Source organism: Artemia sp. Qi Xiang Cuo, chromosome 1 (assembly GCF_049724085.1).
Source record: "Artemia sp. Qi Xiang Cuo chromosome 1, ASM4972408v1, whole genome shotgun sequence".
NCBI lineage: Eukaryota > Metazoa > Arthropoda > Branchiopoda > Anostraca > Artemiidae > Artemia > Artemia sp. Qi Xiang Cuo.
In genome coordinates this window covers 34,487,029-34,509,892 of record NC_142794.1, presented here as the reverse complement: position 1 = coordinate 34,509,892, position 22,864 = coordinate 34,487,029, and the positions used below count along the sequence as shown (strand labels likewise).

At 33.9% G+C, this 22,864-nt stretch overlaps 2 protein-coding genes across 3 annotated transcripts in view; one reads left to right on the top strand and one right to left on the bottom strand.

The window, feature by feature from the left end:
* LOC148956230 (inhibitor of growth protein 3-like) overlaps window positions 1-7,817 on the top strand; it is a 36,058-nt gene extending 28,241 nt beyond the window's left edge. The window contains exons 7-9 of the mRNA XM_089100006.1: window positions 2,632-2,801; window positions 4,005-4,194; window positions 7,038-7,817. Coding sequence (XP_088956132.1) covers window positions 2,632-2,801; window positions 4,005-4,194; window positions 7,038-7,148 — 471 coding nt within the window. The 3' untranslated portion in view covers window positions 7,149-7,817. The remainder of the gene's footprint in view (window positions 1-2,631; window positions 2,802-4,004; window positions 4,195-7,037) is intronic.
* Window positions 7,818-12,249: 4,432 nt separating this feature from the next.
* Window positions 12,250-22,864, bottom strand: part of LOC148956229 (uncharacterized) — a 56,993-nt gene continuing 46,378 nt past the window's right edge. For both annotated transcript variants that reach the window (XM_089099884.1, XM_089099932.1), the window contains exons 2-3: window positions 22,413-22,655; window positions 12,250-13,877 (exon numbers count right to left, since the gene is read on the bottom strand). In XM_089099884.1, the coding sequence (XP_088956010.1) occupies window positions 13,792-13,877; window positions 22,413-22,632 (306 nt within the window). In that variant the 5' untranslated portion in view covers window positions 22,633-22,655 and the 3' untranslated portion in view covers window positions 12,250-13,791. The remainder of the gene's footprint in view (window positions 13,878-22,412; window positions 22,656-22,864) is intronic.

The window sequence follows — 22,864 nt, the reverse complement described above, 5'->3', positions numbered from 1 at the left end:
TATTTGGGATTTTAAGTTTTTAGTCGAGATTTTGTCATTCCAAGAGAAAGGATTTTATCTCAACTTTTCATTAATTTACAGATTCAGAGGTGGTTAAGGGGGGGGGGGCAGACAGGGCACTTGCTCTTAAATTTTAGGGGCACAAAATTCCAAATAAATAATCTATAACGGTTAAAATCATTTTGTAATTTTTGAATGTCAATTTTAATAAAGGAGAGGACGCAGTTAGTAGTAAATATTAGCAAATTTAATCCAAAAATGTAATCCTTCGTCACCGTTCCTTGAAAATAAAAGTAGTAGACTGAATTTACTTTTTTTATTTTTTGTGATATTTTGTATTCGAATTATATTAATAAATGAAAAATTTGCTAATAAATGAGAATTTTGTTAAAATTGGGCTGAAAATTTTTGGAAGATAGGGGAGAGTGGCTAATCAAAGTTTTGCCCCTGGTGCAAGATATGCCAGAACGGCCACTGTACAGATGAGTAAATGTTAAGTTTTTATATTTTTGAAGGAACAGTTTGGTTTGAAGGTTTAAAAGAAAAAAATTGCCATTTTCTAGCTTGGGTACAATTTTTCACTTTTCTGTAAATAGCAAAGCTTAAGTCAAGCAATAAAAAAACAGTCATCGACTAGTCACCTGTTACCGATGTTGTAATTGTCAAATAGTCATTACGTCAAGTAAGGCAAAAAGTTATGAAAAACATTCACCTACCAAATCTGTTTTTCTTTTATTGGTATTCCCCCTCGTCTCTCCTTTCTGGGAAGATAAGCACATAGATGTTTTCTTTTAAGCTATACGTAGAATGTTTCTGCAGTAAGAAGAGAGTTTTCATCCCACATTACCCATATTTCACGCTCACTCCAATAATATTCCCCAGAATATAGGGAGGTTAGGCTTTAAGCCATAAGCTCCCACACACTAACTTGCTTAGAGTTACTTAGGAAGTCAATTTCACTAAAATGCTGATAAAAGTATTTTCCAACGGTGTAGCTTAAGGGTGAAGATTTCAGTGGATACCTCTAATGATCCTCCATAATTTTCATTTTTGTTATATTTATCTATCTACAATAAGAATTCTATACAAATATGCTCGATAGATCCTAGGAGCTTTTTGTTTTTCTTTTTTTTTGGATCGGGTTTTCTTATCAAATCCATTTTTTTTAACAGAATAACTGAATAAAAAAAACAATTCTTTTTGAAAAAAAAACAAGGTCATTCAAAATTATTTAGTAAAAGGTTGATAGCTGGGGTCTTAGAGGCTGATTGCTGGGCGTTTATCTAATAAAAAAATTTAACAAAAAAAATATGAAAGAGAACGACCGCATATTACTTTGTTGCCTTACTCTCTTATTTCTAAAATATAACAAAATTCAAATGAAATACCATTGCAGGAATAAATACTATAAACGTGCAATACAAACTAACTTGAGGTTGTGGTTAGATATGCTGCTTAGAAAAAAAAGTCTCGAAACTGATGCTTCTAAAATCATGATATATGGATAAATAAAATTTCTCTAAAGTTTTTGCAGTCCATGTTGAAAAAAAACCGTAATTTCTGTCAGACTTGTGGACCCTATTGTTTAATTTTCAATAAGAAGCTGATAAACAGAGACGTCGCTGCCTATAATTTTGGGGTGTTGGGTTTCTGAAGGTATACATCTAAAGGTTTCTGAAGGTTTAACCTCTTGATGAGTTTAAACCTCCTAAGGAACTGAACTACTTTTTATGGCTGGATTCAACCTAATATCATGTGTGGAACATACGTTAATACACGTTTGACGAATAGCGCAACGAAATTGGTTGTACACAGTTGTTTTTTTATAAATCCGTTTTTTTCAACTGGCTCGTCATATTTGTGAATTATTTCAACTACCCATGACTAAAATTTAGTAAAATGGGTTTTCTTCTTACTATTTGACTGGGCACATCCCCCCCCTCGTATGTGAATTCTGATGACACCTCTAACAAAACATTTTTTCAAACGAAGTACTTCAAACCACTGAGTTACTCTCTTCTTCTTTTGTTCTTAATTGTTTGTTTTTTCTAGGCCTAGCATATTCTGTAATAATGAAAAGTTATGATTTGGTGGTTATTGAATTTGTGTAATTATGAGGCACGTGTATGTAAAAGTTTTTGTGTATGAGTAAATTCTGTGACTTCATTATAGATTATAGCACATACACCTGTATCAAGCAGTCTTTGAGCTAAAAATCCTTAAATATTTTTACCCTGATTATAGCTGATCCCTATTTTTTACTATAATTTTATGAAATTTAAAATAATAAGTGTAAACATACAATAAATCTGCAAATGTGGATTGTGTGCATGAAGGCTTTTCAAAAAGCAGCAGCGCATTTTTGGAAATAGCGTGGATTAAGCTCTATTGTTTTGGGACATGTTAACTTGTTTCTGGTGGAGGATGGTATAAATTACTCAAATAGCCAAAAATAGAGGTGAATTGTATATCATTTTTCATAAAGACATAAATTATTTATTAATAGAAATTTGTTTGTCGATTTATATAGATGTTTAATTATTTTGATTAAGAATTTATTTATTGGAAATTATTTTGCGTGTGCTGCATGGATCCCAAACATTTGAGTAATAATTAAATTTTGATTTATAGCCTTCAAGACGAGTCAGTAGTAACCGTAATTTGGTGGATGTTACTGAAGCTGTGAGTAATATACGAGAAGACAAGTTCCTTGGATCTTCATCCGCATCAGTCAAATCGACTACCCCTGTCCCAGAATTGGAACCGACGTTAAACGTCACTAGAGAAAGAAGAAGGAAAAAGTAAGCTTAACAGCATTTCTTTTTCATCCCCTTCATCAATACTAAAAAAGGGATGCGTGAAGATGAGCATACATACAAAATTTCATTCTGAAAACAACACCTTTATTTCATATTAGTTTATAATTCGAGTACCGAATTATTCAGACGTATAATGTAATCCTATATATATATATTTATTTGAAGTATATTATTGGTCCTCGTCCTGGATGATTTTTTTTTTTATTATCCTCTAACATTTTTTGTTTCCTTTTAGTTGTAATAGTTTGTTTTCAAAACCACAAACAAAACTGGTAGCACAGCAAAACCGTCACTTGCGAAGATGTGCTACGGTATTGAATCCGCCAAAAAAATCCTGAGTTATTTGCGCTTTACTGAAAACAAACTATATTACAAATATTTTCTTTTGTATTTACAATATTAAAAATAAAAATTACAGTGAAATAAAATCTTGAGCTGCTGAGCTTTCAGCTATTAATACCAGTACATATCAAATATTCAGTTTTATTTTATTAGCTCTTTCCAAGGACTGTTCAAGACGCATATAGTTTTTAGTAAAGTGCAAATGACCCCGTAGGTTTTATACTTTTACAATTGGGGAAAGAGAAGTAACAAAACTCTTGTAGTGATTTTTGTTTGTTTTAAGTTTGATTCGCATTTCAATTTAAGTTTTGCTTTGTTTTAAGATTTAATAATTCATTTATATTAGTACCTATTGTATGTTTATTTGCTATGATTTTTAATTTAAATTTGTTCGTTTTGGCTTTCATTTATTCTTTAATAGTAATTTCTGGTCGTTTTTGAGTCTGAATTATTATAGGAATTTATTTCTGCTGGTCCTTAAGTTTGATATGGCTGTTTACTTTTCTTTGAAAAACTTTGTTTTGGAAAGTTTCTTAAATAATTTCTTTTAAACAGCTGCGACAGCCGTGGGAGAGAGAAGTGTTAAAAATAGAAAATGGGATCACGTAGAAATCATTGATTTAACTAATATTACTAATAATTATATAATCATTATATTTCATTCATATAATATTATTTTATTTATGTCATAATTATTATAATTAACTATCAGCTATAATCACTCATTAGTTTAGGTGACGAATATTTTCTATTGCTGTGTGAACCTAGTGCATTTGTGTTTTAGCGTTAACTTTTGCGAATGTGTGAGAACTTGCTCAATTCCCTTTTTTGAATTTCTTATAGAAGAAGACGTGGAGGAAGGACTTCGACACGATTAGAGACAATTGCTGATGACGATGCGGACTCTTACATAGAAGAAGAGGAGATCGATGCAGGGAACTCCTCTGATTGGAATCAGGACCCCAACGAACCTCGCTATTGTCTTTGCAATCAAGTTTCATACGGGGACATGGTTGCTTGTGATAATCCTGCTGTAAGTTTACCGGAATTTTCTAATTAACTTGGGAACTATTTGATTTATGTGGGTCCAAAATAACTAATAGCTAATAAATGAAAAGAATTTGGCGCTTTAGCGTCAATTTAATGTAAACTTTTGGGATTTTATGGGATTATACTGCAACCAGCAGCGACAGTCATTGTTACCCAGTAGAACTATTATTTTAGTTGAACAAATTATTAATTGTATTCAACTTACGGTTCTTCATGGGTCTAAACTAATCAAAAGGTTAAACACCCTGCTTTATAGACATACCTTCTGAAACGTGGAGAGGCCCCCTCCTGCCTCCCCCGTGAAATTAGTTTAAAAATGCCTCTCTGAAAAAATGCAGACTGAAAATACACTTTTTAGTGTTTTCGAATGGAGTTCCAAGCGTCATTAATTTTCAATAACAGCATAACAACGTGTTCGCGCTTAGTTTCATACTAAATGAAAAAAACAAGTTTTTTCAACTGAAACTAAAGAGCAACATTAAATTTTAAAATGAGCAGATATTATTGCGTATATTAGGGGGATTGTCCCCTCCTCAGTACCCCGCTCTTCACGCTAAAGTTTTTTAGTACTTTCTAAAAAAGCTTCTTTTTGTAATTGAACGACTCTTGTGCTTCATTAGTCGTTCTTAAAGAACTGGGACAAAAACCAAACTTTAGCGTAAAGAGCGAGGGGCAACTCCTCTCGTATACGGAATAATTTCTGTTTGTTTTAAGTTTCAATATTCCTCATTACTTTCAGTTGAAAAAAACTTATTTTTTTTATTTAATTTCTGATTGTTTTTAAAATAATGCAGGGAAATTCGGCTCCCCTTCCGTGAAAAATTTCCACCCCCCAAGGAAAATTCCTTCCTCTTAGAATGCCCCCCTGAAAAATTCCCCCCAGACAATTCCATCCTCGGTTGAAAATTCCCCCAGGAAAATTTGTTGCGGCCGATTCTGCCAAAAAAATTCGTCTTAATATACTTTCATCTAAAAAACTTTAATTTCTGGTCGTTATTCAAATCATGCCAGAAATCTCCCCCCCCCCATTGGCACGTTGCTCCCGTGGAAAACTCCCTCGTGGAGAAATCCTCCTTCCTCACGGAAAATCATTCAGACACTGCACCCCCACTGAAAATTTGCCTCCGGAACATCTCCACGTGTAAAATTGAGTCGGGAAAGAGAAAATAAGGCAAATAAAAAGAATTTTGTATATTAATTCTGACAAAGTTTCTCAGTATACAATTTCCCCTGGAAACTTTCCTCCCCACGGAAATTTACGGTCTTGGAAGACCCCCCCCCCCCTGTATAAAATTACTCCACCACAGAAAATGTCGGTATACTTCCCTAAAATAAATACTGTACGTAAACAATAGGCAAATTTGACAACTTACAGCCCTTTCCCCTGGTGCTGTTTCAACTATGCTGAACAAAGACTTTCTCGAAATTTTTATCAGACGACTTTGGGAAAAAGGGGGCTAGTTGCCCTCCAATCTTTTTTGTCACTTAAAGAAGGCATTAGAACTTTTAATTCCCGTTCGAATGAGTACCCTCTCCTGGTATTCTAGAACCAATGGTTCGATACAATCACCCCTGGAAAAAAAAAACAAACAATAAAATAAAATAAACACGGGTACATGACCTTTCTTCTGGCAAAATATATACAAAATTTCACATTTTTGCAGATGGGAGCTTGAAACCTCAACAGTATGGTTCTCTAATACGCTGAATCTGATCGTGCGATTTTCATTAAGATTCTTTGTTTTTTGGGGAGTGTTTCCCCCCTTTTTAGAAAACCAGGCAAACGTTTTCAGGTTCGTAGCTTTGGATGGGTAATAATAGACTGAATCAATCTTATATATATATATATATATATATATATATATATATATATATATATATATATATATATATATATATATATATATATATATATATATATATATATATATATATAAAATATATATATAAATATATATATATATATATATATATATATATATATATATATATATATATATAGATATATATTATATATATATTATGTATATTTGGAATCAGCATAAAAAGCCAATTTCTTGTGTCTATTGATATCAAAATTTCATTTTTTTTTTTAGAGTTTTTGCTACTATTGAGCCGAGTCGCTTCTTACTTGCAGTTCACTACAACGAACTGTTTGATTTCTAGTCATTGAAAGATCTACCCCAGTTGCTTCAAATTTGGTTGCTATGTATTGTGTCTCATTTTGAATTTCCCTCCCAGCCAACGTTATTATTTGTTATGCATTCATCTTCTCCTCTTTTCCTCTTGCTTCTCAATCTTCTTTTTTTCTTTCTTCTCTTCTATTCTCTGGTAGCTTCTTATTCCCTTCCCAATATCTTTTGATTTCTTTGTTTACAATTTATTTCTCCAATTACTTTGAAAGATAATTTATTAGCTTTAAAATGCTTTTAAGCATCGTGACTACCATTGCACATGTATTCGGAATATTCAGTTTTTTTTTTTATGTAGCATTGACTTAGTTTGGTTTTATCTCCTGGAAATCTCTATTCCAGGTATGTTTCCTCCTTTTCTATTAAAGGTTGGGTAATTAGGTACTAAAGGATAGTTGTTTTTTTTCGGGGGGGGGGGCTATGCTATTCAAGGATTACGCCATTTTAACAACAGAACATTACTAATTTGTATCGTCTAGCATGTATCAACATAAGAAGTGATAAATTATATAAATATGTTCTTTTCTATTTTTTTTTCACGGCTGAAAAAAACTTCTTTTATAGGTTTTTCAAGCCAACCTTCTGATAAAAATGACAACTTTCCATTAATTTTTTTTTCATTTTACCGTTTCAGTGTTCAATTGAATGGTTCCATTACGCATGTGTTGGTATTGTTCAACCACCAAAAGGGAAGTGGTATTGTCCAAACTGTTCAGCCATCGTGTCAAAGAAAAGAAGAAAATAAGAACTTGGTTCAGCTACTCAGGGTGTCCGAAAAGTCTGGAATCAACACAGCTTCAATCAGTGTTGCTTCTGGCCTCTCTTGTGCCCGGAGCAAAATCTCATTAGTGCCCCCCTCCTGTCTCCCAGAAAACTTTCATACCTAATTCTAACAAAATTTTCATTTATTAATTAGTGTCCCCTCTGTCAGTCCCCCTAAAACCGCTTCTGGATTCAATAAACTTGACACAACGAATAACGAGTGATAGTACAAAAATAAACGTCAATACAGACTTATTTCATTGGGTTGATGCATTTTATTTTTTTTTTCGAAACGCATCCACATATTCATTGCAAATGATGGAGGTCCTATTTAAGATGATATTTGAATAAGAATACGATGTTACTAGTAATTTCAATTGTAATATAATTGATGTAATTGTAACTAATGTTAGTTAAAAAAAATGATGTAATCTCAAATAGATGTTATTTGAAAAATGAACAATTAAACTAAAACTTAATTTTAGTTACAACCAACAATATCCAACTACCCATGTATCCAGACTTTACAGACACCCTGTATTTATTGCTCATCTTAAGCTTCTAGGCATAGGTCTATATGATTCATCGTTGTAAAATGTTGTGTCTGTTTTCTTTACAGTTTTGAGCAAATTAAAAAGAACATTGAGATAAAGGATCCGAACTTTTTACTACTGGAAAGGGCTCTTTTCTTTCCTTTTCATACAAATTAAAAAAAAAACGCTTTCGATAAGGTTATTGCAGTTGAGTTTTGTAATTTTTGGCGTTCAATAGCTAATTGCAGTTTTTTAATTGGGTTCAACAGTACTTTTAAAACTTATTTTAATTAATTATCTGCTTATTGAACTTCAGAGCTCAATAAGCTGCAATTCGTATTTTTACAAATTAAAAAAAGAAACGCGTTCAATAAGATTATTGCAGGTGACTTTTGTAATTTTTGGCGTTCAATAGCTAATTGCAGTTTTTTAATTGCGTTCAACAGCACTTTTAAAACCTATTTTAATTAATTATCTGCTTATTGCGCTTCAGAGCTTAATAAGCTGCAATTTGTCCTTTTAAAAACTAAAAAGAAAGAAACGCGTTCAATAAGGTTATTGCAGTTTTTGAATTGTGTTCAACAGCGCTTTTAAAACCTTTTTAAATTAATTATCTGCTTATTGTGCATCAGAGCTCAATAAGGTTATTGCATTTGAGTTTTGTTATTTTTGGCGTTCAATAGCTCATTGAAGTTTTTGAATTGCATTCAACAGCGCTTTTAAGACCTATTTTAATTAATTATCTGCTTATTGTGTTCAGTAAGCTGAAATTCGTCCTTTTACAAATTAAAAAAAAAGAAACGCGTTCAATAAGGTTATTGCGGAGTTTTGTAATTTTTGGCGTTCAACAGCTAATTGCAGTTTTTGACTTGCATTCAATAGCACTTTTAAAACCTGTTTCAATTAATTATCTGCTTATTCTGCTTCAGACCTCAATAAGCTGCAATTCGTCCTTTTACAAATTAAAAAAAAGAAACGCGTTCAATAAGATTATTGCAGGTGAGTTTTGTAATTTTTGGCGTTCAATAGCTAATTGAAGTTTTTGAATTGCATTCAACAGCGCTTTTAAGACCTATTCTAATTAATTATCTGCTTTTTGTGTTCAGTAAGCTGAAATTCGTCCTTTTACAAATTAAAAAAAAAAGAAACGCGTTCAATAAGGTTATTGCGGAGTTTTGTAATTTTTGGCGTTCAATAGCTAATTGCAGTTTTTGACTTGCGTTCAATAGCGCTTTTAAAACCTGTTTTAATTAATTATCTGCTTATTCTGCTTCAGAGCTCAATAAGCTGCAATTCGTCCTTTTACAAATAAAAAAAAAGAAAAGCGTTCTATAAGTTTATTGCAGCTGAGTTTTGTAATTTTTGGCGTTCAATAGCTAATTGTAATTTTAAATTGCGTTCAACAGCACTTTTAAAACCTATTTTAATTAATTATCTGCTTATTGCACTTCAGAGTTCAATAAGCTGCAATTCGTCCTGTTACAAATAAAAAAAAAAGAAACGCGTTCAATAGCTAATTGCAGTTTTGAATTGCGTTCAACGGCGCTTTTAAAACCTATTTTAAATTAATTATCTGCTTATTGTGCTCCAGGGCTCAATAAGCTGTAATTCGTCCTTTTACAGATTAAATATATAAAAAAAACGCGTTCAATAAGGCTATTGCAGTTTTGATGTTCAATACTGTAGTTAATTACAATTTTTGAGTTGCGTTCAAAAGCACCTTAAAAACCGGTTTTAAATTAATTATGTTTATTGCGCTTCGGAGTTCAATTAGCTGTAATTCGTCCTTTTTCTAAATCAAAATTCTTCGAAAATTTACCTTTTGGTATAAGCTCAAAATACTTTGGTTAGTTTCAAAGGTTCCATGGATTTGCAAGTTTTTCTTTGTTTATTTTGCAATATTTTTATTTTCATGTTCAAACTGCGTTCAATAGAGTGCAATAAATGCGTTTATTCAATTAATTATTACAATTAATCTCAATTAGCTCTGTTCAAGACCGTATCCAGGATCTTTGTTGGGGGGGGGGGGGGTTACAAAAAAAAAACTAAAACGCTTCAAAAATTAGTTTATATGCATTTTCGTTACTTTTTTCACTAGTCGGAAAAAAATTTCGGTGGAAGAAGTTCAAACCCTGTAATACCCCCCAGGATACGACCTTGGCTGTGTCAAAAGCTGGTTAAAATGACACTGTCTTTACTGTCAAAAAAGAGTTTTAATCATTTAAAACTCTTGGGAGTTGACTCCCAATGACTTGGGAGTCATTTGCGTAATCACTTATTTAAAAGAAATACCATTCATATTACAAGTTGCTAGTGTGTGTATAGTTTTGATCAATATATCTCTTTTTCTTCTTACTTTTGTATGAGAATAATTTTATAATAAACGATCAGCTAAATTTTCTTTTTCTGAGGTAGAATATTACTAGGAGAAGGAAAACAGGGAACAGACTAAATTCAGTTGGGTACAAAACATCTAAAACAGGCGCGTAAGCATGACTTTATCGTAGGAGATGGGCATATTTTTCTTAGTCCACACTTAAAAAATTAATTATAAGATATTTTGGGAAAATCATATGAATATTTCCAACACATTTGATCTTTGAACAAGTTTAGTTTTTCTATACCAAAAATACACAAAACATAAGTTTTTTTTAAATAATCATTTATATTTTTGTACCAAATTCGATATGTGATGTCTTAAAACAAGACTAAGGAACTATAAATGATTAAAACTTATGGAAATAAATAGTTCTTTGAAATGATAAGAATTTATCAAGTTCCAAATGATTCAAATTCTTTCTGGAAAATTCGGCTTAAGAAAACAGATGATTTTGTAAGAGTTTACATGTAAGAGTTTACAACTTTTGAACCATCCCTGATTCGGATTTTCATACTGATATCCGTACCTGTATACATTGAGGGAGGGAAACTCTCCTTAATAATGGTCAAAAAGACATCCCCCTCCACCCAACGGAGTAGTTATCACCAATATTCTTGAAAGTTACATATAGGAAGTGAGCAACAACGTAGTAAGTATCATGGAGTACGAGTAATTGCTTTCTCACCGTGTATCCTCCATAAACGTAACTTCTAAATTTGTCCAATTGTCGGAAGATCATTCACAATTTTCCGCTAATTTTTATTAAGTCTTTGCTGACGCAAATACTTTGATTGTTAGACTTTTCCTTTTAATTTTATTGAAATATTCCAACAGATTTATATATTCAGTTGAAGTAATAAAATCAAACTTCAGTTTTTGCTCCTATTTTCAAAACGCCTGAATTCATTGTGGGTATTTTCACTTTTTTTTTTAAATTATTTAGTTTGAAAGCCATTTTTTCCTGTTACATGTTTATCTTTTTTTAGTTCATTTTAATTGAGCGTCTAAATTTTATATCCATTAAAATTTATCTTTTATTCATTTCAAGCGTAATGTAGTTTATATTTAGAGTTATGTAGTTCTGCCTATACCTTTGGATTCTAATATGGGTTAAAAGACCCCCCCCCCCCCACACACACACCCACCGGAGAGGTTAGCACCGACATTCATGAAAAGTATTTATAAATAAATTACATTTGCAAAAGTCGATTTTATGAAGACGGTCAGAGATCGAGGAATAAATATTTTTATTAGCTGTTGAATATAAAAAGAATTTATACAGATTTGTAAAAATGACTGTTCGGAAATGATTAAAAGGTATGCTCTTTACGCTATGAATAATTAGCCAAAATATTCTTTGTCATGTTTGAGCATTTCAAACGTCAATTTGACTAAGTTTCTTTTTCCATCTATTTTGAAGCTTTAACAACAGGGCGATGTTCCGGGTTTCAGCGGTAGCTAGCAACCTAGTAAGAGACGATCACGTCCAATGTTAAGAAATATGAAAACCCATAACTCCTAAAAAAAAAATTAAAAAAACAATAGAACGTTTTCTTGACATAAAACACAAAATGATTTTTAAAATACCAATTTGACTGAGCTAATTCGAACATTGCACTTAAGAATATCGTCAATATTCAAGGACATAAGCAAACACGACATAATTAGTGATATTTTTACAGCAGTTGACTGGTTCGTGAACGTCACAGCTAAAAATAATTTCCTTTTTTTTTAATATCTACTCTCTGGACTCGGTCATATGGAACTCTGAAAGTTCAACGATACATTTTAACATACCTGGACGAAGGAAGGACTTTGAGGTCGGGCCTGAGGCTTATTTTTCAATAGATCTTTATACTTTTCCAACGACCATTAGAAATAAATTTTTTAACCACAATGCTACCGAAATTCCATTAGCTAATGGCAGTATCTTCCCTTCTGTACAGGCTTCTTCAGAAGATTAATTTTTTTTTTGGCACTAAAGACTCGGCTACTTAGGGCGGGGGAGGGGTCTTTGCCAAAATTAGATTTATTTTTTCGTTTTACTCAGTGGCTAAAATTTACCTTCGCTTGGTTTGGTATTTTTCTAAATTTATTTTTTTGAGTCTTCGTTTTTTTTGTATGCCAATAAAAAAAAACAACTAAATGAGTCAAGCCTACCAATTAAAGAGTACATAAAGAAATAATTGTATTATTATTTCAAGCGAACACGTGACTCTAAACTGAGTCCATTATGCACAAAAGAAAATTTAAAAATGATTCATAACACTAAAACACCAGTATTTTTTCACAGGTTTCTTGAATAACAACAATAGGAATAAAAATCTCGAAACTAATTCATTAAGCCGGGTTTGTACGAGCGTCACAAGCAAGCATAGGGCAATATTCCATTTCACTATCGCAAACGCGTCGAATGATCACGGACCAATAAAAATTAAATAAAGATACAAAAGTTTTACAAAAAAAATAGTAAAAGGAAAGATGGAATAAGTAAATTCACAACAAAAATAAGTGCTTTTACTTTCGAAAAAATAAAAATCATTATCGTTAAAAAGGAAATTCATTTATCGTTGAGTATTTTTCTGGCTGATTGTAAGCATTTTAATCTGAAAAGGGTATTTTAACGTTTGGAAAAAATTTCTTTACTTTAAGAGGATAGTTAATGAATTATTATGGCTTAAAATTACGAATTCATACTCAGTAACTATATTTTTATTTTAAATCTGTATTAGCTTCATTTTTACTACTTGTTGCAAAATTGGCTTATGCGAATTTAACTAATCTGTCTATGTATGTCGGATTTGACCTATATTAATGACTTAAACATTTTTATAATATTATCATTTAAAAATCAGAAAATGAACTACAAATGGCAGTTAAGATACATCCAAAATTTATTTATTGTAGTTTTGTTTCATACCATCACACTTGATGGAAATTGCACTAATAACATCGGTTGCATCACAGTTCAACTCACATATAACCCAACCAATAAAGTAGAACCCAGGGCCGTTCAACAGAGAAACTAACTAAGCCATATCATCCAACACAGGCAGCTGCTAGAATTACATCTCTTAAGCTGGATCTATTTTGTTTTGTTAAAAATGAATTTTGAGAAACACATTTTTTTAAGACTGAAATTATCGAAGGAGGTTCAGCATAATTTACTGAAATTTTATCACTTTTTCAAAGTTGTATTTTATGAATTGAGTTGCAATAAGCTGATTGTCTTGTTTGAATTACCTCTCTTGAGTTAGTTTTTTGTTAGTAACTTGTCCCTGTAAAAAAGACCCAGCAACTAAACTTTGATTTGACGCTCAGTGCGCCAACAATGGATCTGGAGGATCTTTATCCTTATCCATTTAAAAACAGATTAAGACTATGGTAGTAGCTACTCTTGAATAAGTAGAACCTTTTTAAGGTTCCATATATTAATGCCAAAAGGTGGAGTGGAAGGGGCTCTGGACTTTTGTTTTCAGTTATATAAATTTCAGTTGTTTGTCAGTTATACGTCAGGTTTTCTTTTATTGGATTGCCTAGGTTTGGTTATAGAGCTGCCGGCCTGGATTTTTACTAGCTGGGTTATCTATGGTTTTGGCTCCTCAGAGTTAGGTTATTTGTGTGCTGAACGTTAGACCACCAACAAATATCATCAGTGATTTCGGGAGAGTCTTTTCCATGTTCAACACTTTTATTACACATCTTCTTGATTGCTAGTATCCATCGCGGCGGGAGTTTTGAACACGACTAAGTTCCTCAATTAATGTCTGACAATATTTCTGATACATGACGCGTATGCCTAAAACAGAATTCGATTTAAAACTATAAAAATCAAAATGTTACTTTCAAATAAAAAAAATTTTTTTTTTGCATATAACACTGCTACAAATAATAAAAAAAAAGATTAAAAGGTTGGTCTTGCCTAAGGGATACACCCGTATAAGATGGAAAAATAAATTAAAATGTAGTTAATTTGCTTTAGATCTATACTTTTTGACCAGAAAAACACCCCAAAAAATGAAAAATTTATTAGAGCAGATTTTATAGTTCAATAAGCATTTCTGAACCACTTTTTGCTACGTGGGGTTTTGGTGTTAAAAATTTATCATGTAGATGCCAAGGTAAGAATCAAGCCAATCGAATATTTGTGTGTTTGCGACTGAACCTGTAAAAAAAGGTGCACACTTGATTTTATGTTTTTTGTAGGGTAACTTCTATTTATTTATTTTTTGGGAGGAGGACCCACCCCAGTACTTGTGTGGATTGAACAAAAAACAAAACCGGACAAGATCAAACTCATCTTCTATACAGACAGTGATGGTAATGATCGTTGTATGTAACAACTTAATCAACAACAAAGGTCAATGTAAATAGTTGGGGGTGACTTTTGGCCCCTTAATCAGAAAAGCATAAAATGAAGACATTTACTTCTAGTAGATAAAATTAATTTTTTCCAGGATGCTAAAATACATAAAACAGAACAATAGACGTTTCGAGATGTTTACTACTACTATTACTTACAACTCACTTCAGCACTAAGCCGCCAGAGGCCAACACAGCTATGCGAGGTCCTCTTCCATCCCAATCTATTCAAAGCCTCCCTCTTTACACTATCCCAATAAGTTCCCGTTTCCTTTAAATCATTCCTTAGATCCTCCCATCCCATTCGGGAACGACCTACTCTTCGTTTGGCCCTATAAGGTTGACCGACAAGGGCAATCTGTTATCCTTCATCCACAGGACATGCCCTAGCAATCTCATCCTTTCTTTCATTATAGCCCTAGAAAGCGGGTTTGAATCACATTCTTCGACTAGCTTACTATGAGATACGATCAGTCAGTCAGGTACAAAAAAAAAAAAAAAAAAAAAAAAAAAAAAAAAAAAAAATCTGTAAGCAATTTCTCTGGAAAACATCTAGCAACTTCTCCAACCACGCCTCAAAACTTTACTTGACCAATGTCATCACTGAAGCTTCCAATATTCTAGTCTTGGTTCGCAGGTAATCTTCCTATTCTTCCAAACTTTTTTCAACTGTGAAAAAAACACCCAGGGTCTTGGTTATTCTACTTTTAATATCTTCACTGCACCCACCGTCTTTAGTAATAATTAAATTAAAAAAACAAGTTTTTTTAATTGAAAGTAAGGAGCGACATTAAAACTTAAAACGAACAGAAATTATTCGTATATGAAAGGGACTGTCCCCTCCTCAACGCCTCGCTCTTTACGCTAAAGTTTGACTCTATCTCACAACTTTATTTTTTAAAACAACAAAAAACTTTAGGGGTTTAATAAAAGATTTTTTAAATCAACTAGGTACTTCTTTTTTTCGAAAGTCATATTCGTAATCTTCAGCAACTTATATATACCCTCACAACCATCATCTTTAAAAAAAACTCATTTACTACACTATCAGCACCTGGGACCTTACTATTTTTTAATCCTTTTGCAAATAATGTGTCGTTTACCAGGCTAAAATTTTCTCAAAGGGTGCCACTCCTCAATGTCACCCTGTAGCGCTGTTAGCAGCCACAGCTTTGGTTAGAAAAACTCGTGAAAGGTCCACCCTGATATCATTATGAGGCCACGAAAGCAGGATTTACTGGTCGCGGATAGGGACAGAGTAAGGAACTTAAGACGGAGCAGAAATCCAAACCATGTCACAACACCGGAACACATCCAACCTTTTATGCCCAGCCTATCCTCGTCTGGGTATTCATCAGGGTTGTTTTGAGATGTGTTGGTCTTCAATAAATGTCAAAATCGACTTTTCCAGGGTTTTAGACATAGTCGGCAGTCCAAAGTAGAGCCATAAAGAAAGTCTGATAGCAGATATTTACTAAATATGTTGGCATACAAGCAGACAACCGAACTGTAAAATTCTTGATGTGTGATGTTTTTCCGAGACGGTCAATATAATGTTTTTGACGAATTTAAACGTCTGATCAAAACACAGACATTATTACTAAGTTAATATGACATTTTCCTTGATGATCAGCACTAAAATTCCTGCCTTTTTTGTGAAATATCAGGACAGCGGGCAAAGGAATGAGCCAATAACAAAATTTCAAACTTGTAATTTTTATTATATGTGCTCCCATATTTTTTGAATTACCGTTTCAACCGAGAGCAGGGCTTAACCCCCAATGGAGAGCAGGGCTCGTAAAGCTAGGTGTATACATACTCAGTTACTTAATCCTCATGCTGGGTGGCGTATAAAGATAACAGAAGATCAACACATTTCGTCATACCTACGTCATGTTCATCAAGAGTTTAATTAAAAACGAAATAAATGGTTTTAAAACAATATATTTAAACAATAATTGTTACTAACTGTCTTAACGGGGACTAACAAGTTTTTTAACCTTCTCCATTCCTGAATCTGCGGCCAAAAGGTACACTTTTTGGCGACATATGGCGCTGAAATATGGCACTACCTGTACCAACTAAAGACAAATTCCATGGGTAATAACATTAAGTTTCATATGAACTCTTAATTGAACTCTCTAAGGTCATCCGTTCTACGTAGTGACCCTGGTAAAAATAAAGAAAGAGAGAAAAACAGGACACACATAAGTATACTCCAAGTACAAATGCGAGATTCCTTGTTTTTCTAGATCGGGGACTGAATACCTCTGAAATTTTTGATGATGACTATTTTTCGACTGTGTACTTTTGATTTTGATCTACTGTCATGTTTAGGGGTCATGATGAAAAAAAAGAAGAAAATTTTCCTCTACGGATCAGTGAAGGTCCGCGTAGCGCAGGTGCCGATCTCCAGATGCTCTACCCTCGGCGAGAGTGCTATGGGTGGTTGGAGGCAAATCATCCGACTCTTCCACGTGTTTTTCCCTATATTCCTCCAGGAAACCCATTTCAATTTGGGTGAACTTTTGGCTTGTCTCACAGGGAAACTCCATTAACCCTTGCCCGAAATCAAACAATAGCCACCACCAAGATTCGAACCTTCAGCTAACCAGTCGGCCAAGACGAGACATGATGAAAAAAAAGTGCGTTTTAAACAATTTCAATAGGGTCCATCAAGCCAATCTCAAAAAGGAATTGAAGACTTTAATTTCTTTCTTTTTATTACAAACACAAAAATTAACTTGACAAACAAATTTTGACGGATAATCATTCCCAGCTAATGTTAGATTAAGTACTCAGTCACAAATGCAAGACTTGTTTCTACGTTTCCAGTTTCTTGTGTCACAAATGTCAGTACAATTTTTGTATTTGATTAGCTTTAATAAGAAACAAAGAAAAATAATGGGTGTAGTACCTAGTAAGCGTTTTTGTCTGTATATTGTAAAAAAAGGAAAAAAATCTGAAATCTCTTATTGTTGTGTCTTCACACACTCTTTCCCATGGTTATAAGAAGGAATCTTCACGTGAGCATAGACGTAAGTTGGTCATCAGGAATACAATTATGCGGGATTTACAAAGACGACAACAAAACAGAAGTAATCAAACGATCTGATTTTTGGGCTGGAAGACACTTCTTGTAAGTCGTTAAGCGAAACAAAACTGAGACAAGTATCCTTTGACTGGTGATATTTCATGTAATTTTCATCTAAATTTCTTCTACAATCTAAGAAATAACAACATTGTTTCTTTTCATGTTTTTATGCAATATGCCACTTTAGAGCGATACACGCAAAGATCAACATGTCGGGAGGATTTCCCCTTTGCCTTCATTTACAGGAATATATTTAAAATAAGTGAGCAATATGAATTCTGTGGGTGTAACAGCTCCTTTTTGGTAGCAGAAATATTTTGAGTGAGAACAAAAAAATTAATAAATAAAAAGAAAGCAATTTTTGAAGTATTGAAAGTAGCTTGTTAATAACATCAAGAGTTATTATGTATTCTATATTTCCGTTTTATTCTTAAAAGTAAAGGAAGTGGGGTGTAAGAAAATCCAAAATAATTGATTTCATTGACATGCTTGGAAGGAGGTGGAAGGAGTGGGGATATTTCCCAGGAAAATGATTTGCCCAACGACCCACGCTGAAAAATTTAACCTGAAAATTCTCTTTCTCATTTGGGACCCCTCCCCCTCTCACACACACAAGACGCTTTTCCAGGGATGATTGTCATTTTTGAAGAACTGTTTAAAAAAAATTAGACTTTAGTATAAGGATCAGGGTTTGAGGAGCAAGAAGCTCCCCTCATATTCAGGATAACCTTCGGCACAATAACAAAAACAGACTGTTGGGCCCCTTGGCCCAAATTATCAGATAAATGTCCTTTTCATAACTTATTATTATTCTCTTTCTAAATTACTTGTTTCACCTTTGGCCCAGCTACTGATTAATATTTCTTTGTCCTTTTTTTAGCTCCCTTCAAAATTTTTCCTTTCCGGCTAAGATTTTTGGACGTCTGGGAGGAATTGACTAATTAGCTAGTGTCTGAAAATTCAGGCTGACGATGAGTCATCTTGCTGGCTACTACTACTACTACTACTACTAACAACTCACCGCAGCACCAATCCGCCTGAGGCCAACACAGCTAAGCACGCTCATCCTCCACCCCAATCTATTCAAAGCCTCCCTTTTTACACCCGCCCACGAAGTTCCCATTTCCTTTAAATCTTTCTTTATGACATCCTCCCACCCCAGACGAAGACGACGTGCCTTCCGTTTAGCCCTAGACGGTTGGCCGAAAAGAACAATCTTCGGCAATCTATCATCCTTCATCCGCACAACGTACCCTAGCCACCTCAACCTTTCTTTCATTATAGCCCTAGAGAGCGGTATTGAACCACAATTTTTGTATAGCCTATTGTTTGAAATACGGTCAGTCAGCCGGGTACCCAGAACAATCCTTAAGCAATTTCTCTGGAAAACATTTAGCAAATCTTCATCCGCTTTTTGGTTTGCAGACTTATCTTCCTATTCTTCCAAACTTTATTTTAACTGTAAAAAAAACACCCTGAGCCTTGGCTATTCTACTTTTAGCATCTTCACTGGTCCCACCATCTTCACTAATAATACTACCAAGGTAAGTGAAGCTGCCCACCTGATCAATCTTTTCATTACCCAACGTCACCTTTTTATCTTGACTTGTTCCTAGCCTTAGTCTTCTTAACATTAATTTTCAAACCTATTCTAGCACCTTGAACTCGCAAAACCTCTAAAAGTTCATTGATTTTGCTCACATTTTTATCAAGGATGCTTAAATCATCAGCATAATCTAAGTCCAGGAGAGTTTTTCTTCCCCATTTGATTCCATGGTTTCCCATTGCCTTTCCTGTGCTACTTAAGACAAAGTCCATCAAAATCATCCATATAAAGGGGGGATAGAACACAACTCTGCTTAACTTCGATTTAATACAAAACCAGCTGCTAACCTCATTTCCTTAACCGCAGCAGTGTTACTCCCGTACATAGCACTAATCACTTTAATGTATTTGTCTGGTATACCATACAATGATAAAACCTTTACTAAAACTCTTCTATCAACAGGATCGAACGCTTGCTCATAATCTATAAAACTAACGACCAAAGATGTTTGAAAACTCAGGCACTTCTCAATTATTAGCCAAAGAGTGAAAATTTGGTCGACACATTCTCTACCTTTTCTAAAACCGCACTGCTCTTCTCTTAAAACTTTGTCTACGCTATCTCTCAGTCTAAAAAGTATCATATTACTAAGCAATTTGATACTTAGAGAGACCAGACTAATGCCTCGATAATTTACACCTCCACATTTATTACCATTCTGACAAAATTGCCGCGCGATGACCTTTCAAATATCATTAGGTAGGTCCCCTTTTTCTAGAGCCGCATTGATAAGCTTCAATAATTTATTTTTATCATTAGAGTCACAATACTTTAAAGACTAAAATACAACACTATCAGTATCTGAAGACGTCCTATTTTTGAATCCTTTTAGTACTTTCGCTAATTTTTCCTCACAAAACAAATATTCCTTCACATCCAACTTATCACAAAGTTTTTCATTTTCCTCTATATCTTTTCCTGCAACTCTATCTCGGTTAAGCAAATTCTCGAAATTTTCGGCCCATCTCTCTTTAGTTCTTTCCTTATCGCTAATTACGGCCCCGTTCTTATATTTAACTGGGCCAAGTCTAGATCTACTGGTCCCTCTCAATTTATTAACGTGCAAGTATTATATTTTACTATTATGCGGTCTACCTCCATCTTCCAGAACCTCTACAATTTTATCCTTGGCCTCCACTTTTCGTCTTCTTAGTTCGTAGTTTAATGTTTTCTCCACTTTCTTTACATTCCTTTTTTTCATATGATCTATCACTCAGATAATTCTTGTACAAGTGCTTTTTCCTTTCTATTAAACATAAAGCTTTTTCACTAATACTCTTAGCTGCAGTTCTAGCTTTCTTTCCTAAGACACCTTCAGCAACTTCACATATTATTTGTCTAAAATTATTCCAACCATCTTCCACATTATCAAATCTTAAACTCTCAATATTAGTATTCAACTCTTCCTGGAAAATTTCTCTCAAATTCTCATCCTGGAGTCTACCAACATCATAACTTCCCGGGAGGTAGTTACCCTTTCGAAATTTGAGCTTTAAATTAACCCTTGACACTACCAGATGGTGATCTTTACTTTCATCAATAACGGCACTCCTATATACCCTAGTATCTTGTATTGATCCTGCCAGTCTTCGGTTTACTATAACATAATCAATAAGGTTTGTTGTCTTACCATTACGTGAATACCATGTTAACTTATGAGCTATTTTATGACCAAACACCGTGTTGGTTACAACGCCATTGCTGTGCCAACAAAGCTGCAAAAAGTTTATAGTTATTGCTGCTGTCTTTTCCTTTGCCAAATCTTCCTTCTCGAGCATACCGTCTATCTCAATTTCTGTCAGCCAGGATATTAACTTCCCCCAGTAATACGATCATATTTCTGACTGGAACTCTGTCTATTTGCTCATGTAACTGTAAGTAAAATTCATCTGAGTCACTAGTATCTCTGTCAGTCGGTTCTACAGGGGCATATACTAGCCTACTTTAACTGCTACCTGGAACTTTTTAGTCATAAAATGAGCAATTAGTATTCTATTATTAATACCTTCCCAGCCTAAACAAGACTTGGCAGCTTCCTTATTCATCATGAGCCCTACTCCCTGTCTATATACCCCATCCTTCCTGCCTCAGTAAACAAATTCTTAACCCTTGGAGATGGCGGGATCACAGGGAGAAATAGTCTTCCATTCGGCTGACAGAATACCTCACCCGTAGCTACCGGCTTCGTTAATTGGTCGGAATCCCCCGGTCGATCCTATCAAGTAGACCAGTGGTTCTTAAACTGTGGTGGGCGTACCCCTTGGGGGTACGCAAAATTCTTTAGGGGGTATCTCGCCGGCCAACAAAAAAAATAAAACAATCCTTTAGCTATAGGACTGGTAATTTTATTTATATTTTAGCTATAGTTTACTTAGTACCGGTAACTGAGATGGGGTATCTAAAATGTTTTGTGGATAAAAAGGGGTACAGTGTCTAAACAAGTTTGAGAACCACTGATGTAGACGATTCACATATTTCATATTTTTGAAGCAGATATGTTTTGTAATCTGACGAGCTAACAGTAAGTTTTTTACCATCTACTATTGCCGATATTTTATGTTATCGTCTAGATTATAGGTTTTGGTTATAGGATACGATCTTCTTATAAGAGGGTTATATTACTATCTTATTGAGATATCTTCTACGATTGAAAATATCTGGAAGTGTGAGCCAGTTTTTGAGTACAGACAATATTACCTGTTCATTTACACGCTGAGGGATTCTCCCCAGCCAAGCATTAAGCGTGGTTGTCTGAAGTGACGTGGGAGTAGAGACGTTCAAGGCAGATTTCCAACGAGTTCTCCTTCTAGAGAGGGTCCGGTATATTATAAGGACATGACCGTACAAGTCGAAAGTTATTTATATTGTTTACCATAGAGTGTGGAGTGTAAGCCTCTGTTTTACTCTGGTACCTCTCCCTTATTCCCTCCACAGACATATATTCAATATGAGAAATTTATGTTTTTGAAATACACCTATGAGCAACGTTAAACCTAAAAACAAACAGAAATTATCCAATATGTGGGAAGGGCTGTCATCCCCTATTCCACCTGCTCTGTACGCAATATTGTCAAAATTTCATAGATGTTGGTCATACTCTCAAAAAAAGATAAATTATATTTTAGCATAAAGAGAAAAGGATTTAGAACGTGGCAGTCCTTTCATACACATAGGATAATTTCTGGTTCCTTTAAGTTCTAACGCCACTTTTTTTCTTAAAAAAAAAGTTTTCTTTTATATTAAATGAATACTAAAAAGGATGGAAAGCTCACCTGAAAGAACCGCAAGTCGTTGTTTCAAACTGTATTGACATTTTTGGGATCTGTGCTTTCTTGAAAACCTTTTTAACACCAAATGCAAATCCTGTATTTGTTCTTCAAGGAGGAGGAGATGTCTTTTAGCCTCCAACAATTTCTTTCTTTTGAGGACAATTTCGTCATTTTCCTGATTTGCAACACCAAATTCAATGTTACCACGTCCCTCGGTTTCCATTTTCCAAATCTGACTTTATTTACCTAGAAAAACATAATTCAACTCATTGATATATTTACATAGAGGCTACTCAAAGCCTGTTTTTCTTTCTTATTTTTCTAATTAAACGAACCTTGTGTTTCAAGAGTCGTTCTTAAAGAATCGGGACAAAATTCAAACTTAAGCGTAAAGAGTGAGGTGTTGAGGAGGAGGCAACCATCATATAAGTAATAATGTCTGTTCTTTTTAAGTT